At 39.7% G+C, this 5,362-nt stretch overlaps 1 protein-coding gene across 2 annotated transcripts; it reads left to right on the top strand.

Moving 5' to 3' along the window:
* LOC18777616 (NADH dehydrogenase [ubiquinone] 1 beta subcomplex subunit 10-B) lies at positions 830-2,995 on the top strand. Of its 2 annotated transcripts, none has more exons than XM_007209728.2 (3): positions 830-1,218; positions 1,325-1,372; positions 2,761-2,995. In XM_007209728.2, exons 1-2 carry the CDS (start codon positions 930-932, stop codon positions 1,354-1,356), a joined length of 321 nt encoding a protein of 106 aa, XP_007209790.1. In that variant the 5' UTR covers positions 830-929; the 3' UTR covers positions 1,357-1,372; positions 2,761-2,995. The 2 variants fall into 2 exon arrangements, with proteins under 2 accessions (XP_007209790.1, XP_007209791.1); XM_007209729.2 differs by having other exon boundaries at positions 831-1,218; positions 2,615-2,995.

The raw sequence follows: 5,362 nt of genomic DNA, 5'->3' as shown, positions 1-5,362 counted from the left end.
GAGTTACTAATTGCTGCAGCCTGCATTGCAAAGAAGAAAAGAAAATGTTAATCACAAGGCCGGTTTGAAAAGAAAATAGCAATTTCAAACATCTGAGACACAATTTGCTACAACTGCACTCTAGTTACAAAATAATGTATGCTCCTCAATAATGCAAAGAGAAAAGTAAAATGGAACAACCACCCTGAAACATTCAACCAGACTAGAACCCAATATACATTAGAAACTTGGCTCAGCTGTTCATACGAAATGAGTAATGTCGGTGGCAATCATGCATATGCAAATTACGAAATGCAAGAAAATATGAGAACAGAATCTAACCTGGGAAAACTGAAAGAGACGTCAAGCTACGCACATTGATTAAGGTTAAACTAAGGATTGTCACGTCAAAAAATGTTTTGATCTTTTACTTGAATTTTTTACTTGAAAATTTTAGTTATGTTGTTCAAATGTTTTTTTCTTGGGAATATTGGTTTGTTTGGTCTTTCCGTGCACCGTTGATCTTCCGTGAGACTTCCGAACCAGTCCGTGAAACTAGGAGCACAACTCTCTCAGCTCTACGTCTCAAAATCCATCAGGTGGGTTTCTGCCACGTGTCCTCAACCCGACTGTGACGGTCCGTCTTCTGTGCTATCTCTGTGGTGGTCATCATCAACAATCACACGTAGAAATTGGTCTCGAGTTTTCACCTCCACGACCCAAATAATTTTGGGCCCAATAATTTGTGAGCTTAGTAGCCCATCTAACTATTGTGAGCTTAGTAGCCCATCTAACTAGGCCCAAAACCAACCGCTAGTGAATCTTAAGCCCAAGCACCCAAAGGCAAACAGCCTGTTGCAGCTACAGACAGCAGAGCTGTGAAATCAAAGGCAAAACACACAGAGGGAGAGGGAGAGAGAGAGAGAGATCGAGTGAGTGGAAGTGTGAAAATGGGGAGGAGGAAGGGAGTTGTGGACTTCGACGAGTCGCCGCCGGATGACTTCGATCCGGCGAATCCGTACAAGGACCCGGTGGCGATGCTGGAGATGAGGGAGCACATAGTGCGAGAGAAGTGGATCGACATAGAGAAGGCCAAGATCATCAGAGAGAAACTCCGCTGGTGCTACCGCATCGAAGGCATCAACCACCTCCAGAAGTGCCGCCACCTCGTCCAGCAGTACCTCGAGTCGACTCGCGGCATCGGTTGGGGCAAGGACCATCGTCCTCATGAGTTCCATGGTCCGCCTCCCTACCCTACCCTACCCTATCCTTTCCTTTCCTATCATATCATTTCCCCTCTTTTCTTCATTAATTCACCTTTTCTTTTTCCTTTTGTGAATTTCAGGTCCCAAGGTGGAGGCTGTTGAGGCCGACTGATCCTCACTTCTTTGAGGTATTTGTTTTGGACCTCTCAATTTGTTGCTGTAATTGCCCTTTCTTATTCTGTTGCCGTTTCTTCAAGGTTTGGTGTTGTGTTGCCTCTTGGAATTGCAATTTATGACTGTCAAATTCCCTTGAAATTCCATTTTTTGGGCCAAAATTTTGGTCAAATTGGGGACTTTTAGACTTTTAAGTTGAATGCTTGTCGAATTCCCTTGAAAGTTCATTTTTTGGGCCAAAGTTTTGATCAAATTAGAAACTTTTTCAGTTCAATTGTTGTTTTTTTCTGCTGCGAAGCTGCACTGGATTTTGCTTGTGCTTTCCATTCTGGTGAGGCATAGGCTTTAGGGTTTTAGATTAGAGTAATGTTCAACTCTAGACGTTTCTAGGAAATGAATGTCAAATACTTAATTAAGCATGATAGTAATCACAAAACGCAATTATTGATGGTTAGTTCGGATCACTATTTGCAACCCAGCTTTACTTTAGTTCAGATGATAAATATGAGAACACTTGGAGCTGAATACCAAATACATGGGTCTGCAGACTTTTGGGGATTTACCCCTACAATCTCCCCTATTGCTTCATGAGGCTTTTTGATGGAGTCCCTTTGTCCTATCATCCATGTTGCAACCATCAATTAACTAGTCAGGGGGATGTTACATGAATTTGTTATTATGATTTACTGCATATCTAGTATCTTTGATGCATTTTTCATGGCATGCTGTGTCTTGTTGGATTGGGTTGCTTCAGAACTTTTGGATGGTTCATTGAAAGGTCTCAGCAAGCCGAAAGTCTTCACCTTGGAATTCTGATCGTCTTTAAATTGGTAGGTCTACAATTAGTTTCAGTACAGACTTAACGTAAACAAATAGATAAGGGTCTAACTTGAGAAAGCAAAGAGCTTGATGAATTGTTTTTAAATGTATGCTGTCGTTGGGGCCTCCTGGTATGATGTTTAAGTCTGTCAATCTACTCATTTTATTTTGAATTTGGAGATTGGAGATTGGAGATTGGGTTATGGAGCTAAAAGGTTTGCTTGCCCAATCTTTCTGGCAACTTCATTTTATCTGGAACATTTAATTTGAATTTGTTGAATGACATGAATACTGAGCTTTGTTGTCATCGCTCTCCATCCAGATTTAATAGAATTTTGAATTTGTTGCTTGACATGGTATGTTCAATGCATGTGCATGAAAGGAGTCTGCAAAGTTGTAATTTGGGGTTTTTATTTATTTATGTTTTCGACATGCAGGTGAGTAAGTTTGGCGTGTGAGGAAATGCTTAAATTGGAGGGAAGTTGGGGATCACATACATCACGATTTGGTTGCATTGTTGATATTCAGTTCTGTCTTATCTAGACTTTGTCATACCAGTATTCTCTTTTCTTTCGTGTTACAGATGAAGGCCAGATTTCAGGCATCGACTGTTGACTAGATTATCTTGGTTGTTAGCTTCCAAAAAGTGAAGGTGATTTGCACTGGGCCTGTGCCTAGATGAAAAAATAAATTTCTTGTCTTTGGTTATGCATCAGAAATGTTTTGCGTTGCTAAATTGATAAGGAAAAACAGTTGTTAACTTTGCAATGCATTTGCTTAAAGGGAATGGTGAATGGAGCTTTAGTTATTGTAGCATACTTCTATGGGTACTGGCTATTTTTTTCTTCTCTCTTCAATTTCTATTTTCCCAGGACCCGATCTGCTCATTAGAGATGAAATCTACGAGCGCCTAATGTAAGATTAATGGATATACACCTGGTAAAAATAAATAAATTCAGGCCTAATCGAGAAGGCTTTGGCATATTCAAAGACTGTTTCCAATGTTGTTTGTAGAAGTTCCAAAGTTAGCTTGTTTTAAGATGCACAACATCGGAAACAATATACAATTACTTATGATATTTACATGTTCTGCTGTGCTTTGGTTGCAATAGTTTGCTATCCGTCACCTTCCGCCCCTTTCCCTCTCGATGGTGTAAGCTGACGTTGCTAACTTGAGAGTGAGAATGGGTTAACGTGGTGATCGGAGAAGACAAACCAGAAAAGTAGTGTCAATTTTTCAAGATAACTTGAGAGTGAGAATGGATTAAACATCACGGACACCATTTAAGCGTATGCTGGAGGTAAGAATATACCATCTTCCCCCAAGGCTCGGAGCTTCATCAACTCTTATTTCTTCGTCTTTCCTGTGTGTCAAGCCAATCAAACCTTATTTCAAAGTATATAGGACTGCATGCATAAGAGTAACAAGGATGAGAATGCATGGAAGAATATGACAATCAGAAATAAATTAAAAGTAGTAAGAAAGAAATTAACGAAAACCAGATATGCAAATGTGATGTGATGCGGGAGCTCCCTTCAGTCCAATGGGTGGGCTAAGTGCGCGGAAGGAGTTGCTCCCACACCATGCACCAGGCTAAACCTTAACATTTTCATAAGAATAATTGTGCAACACAGGCACAGCAGGAGCAGGAGGGTTAATTAGAAATATTAAGGGGTAGCCGAATGCATGAGATGACAGCTCTAGCCACACCTCAGCCCTCTGTATTGGACCAAAAGGAGCTCCCCATGGCCATTGCTCTCTCTCTCTCTCTCTCTCTCTCTCTCTCTCTCTCTCTGTGAATGCCAGCAAGCAGCAAGCTAGGCTCTTTATACTATAGCAAATTAATGCTCCTTCCTTCCCCTTGTTGCTTTGCTTCCTCCTATTCTATATATTAACTGCCTATACACCTATAGCATATAGGCATAGGTAGGTGAGAGTGAGAGATTATGAATCATGGGAATATTCTCAATTCTGATATATAACCTGTTATCTATGGAGGAGTGATGGGTTTGTCCTGTTCGATCAATTGATGTAAGAGTAAGAGCAAGGACACTGCTTAAGCACGCCACCTCGTTGCTCTTTGAATTGGAATATATATATAAACATACGAAATTGAATATAGCTAGATTGGTTTTACTTTTAGTTTCTCTTTGGTGGAAGGAACGTAGCTTTCTTGAGTTTATATGAAATCTTTGGATGGATGGGATTTAACATTACGTACTGCAATATTCCCATCACGATTCACGACAGAGATCGCAAACATACCCAAGAGGCAATGGTCTTCCCTCATTACTCATGTCTGTTCAAAGCAAAAGCAAAAGACAACCTATGAACCAAAACACAGTCCTATCCTATGTATTGAACAGTTATAGGCATATAATCCAATCCAATGTACCCCCCAACCGTTGGATTTCTTTTCAACTTTCACTACTGCTAATGGACGTTCAAGATAAGATGCTGAAACCCCAAGTTTACCTGATTCTAATCATGATTCATGACCTAGGCAGTAGGTATCAATTGAAGATATATGCAAATAAGAAATAAGAAAATGCTAGGCTTACCACATTTTTCATATCACATTGTGTACCACCTCTCTAATAGAGGTAGACCCCATTGTATTGGTGGGATCCACCTCTATTAGAGAGGTGGTATAAAAATTAAAAATATGATAAGTTTAGCATTACCCGAAATATGCCACATCTCATCATGCATGATTCTTAGTAATTGCATTAATATTGGCAGGGTTAAATGTAGCCTTCTTGGTCTTGCTAGCTAGGGTTTAGTTAAAGAGAATCATGCCTCATGAGATCGTGGCTCCATACATCTCCATGTATGTGATTTAGTGTTTGTCCTGCTCCCAAATGCTTGGATTCCGATTCCCTCTCTCTCTCTCTCTCTCACTTGTCTTTTCGAATGGAATGTGACATACTAAATTTTTATTTTTTAAAGAGAAAATGAGAGCAGAATCCGAAAGTCTTTTTTCTTTTTTACAAGTCTACATCCAACACATACAAAAAGTTGGATATGTAAACTTTCATGTACTTGTTGATGCCAAATTAAGGTATTCATTGAAATATAAAATTTCAAAGGAAGACGTCTAAGAAGAAGACATAATGCAAATTATTGATCAATTCTACATTAATTTATTTGTGCAAGTGACTCCAACAAGCCAATCTATGTCACC

This window comes from Prunus persica, chromosome G5 (assembly GCF_000346465.2).
Source record: "Prunus persica cultivar Lovell chromosome G5, Prunus_persica_NCBIv2, whole genome shotgun sequence".
NCBI lineage: Eukaryota > Viridiplantae > Streptophyta > Magnoliopsida > Rosales > Rosaceae > Prunus > Prunus persica.
This window is presented reverse-complemented; position numbering and strand designations above follow the sequence as displayed.

Coding starts and splice junctions, on each gene's coding strand:
- LOC18777616 (XM_007209728.2), top strand. CDS start 930: ATGGGGAGGAGGAAGGGAGTTGTGGACTTCGACGAGTCGCCGCCGGAT. Junction 1,219..1,324: donor TCGTCCTCATGAGTTCCATG/GTCCGCCTCCCT, acceptor TGTGAATTTCAG/GTCCCAAGGTGGAGGCTGTT.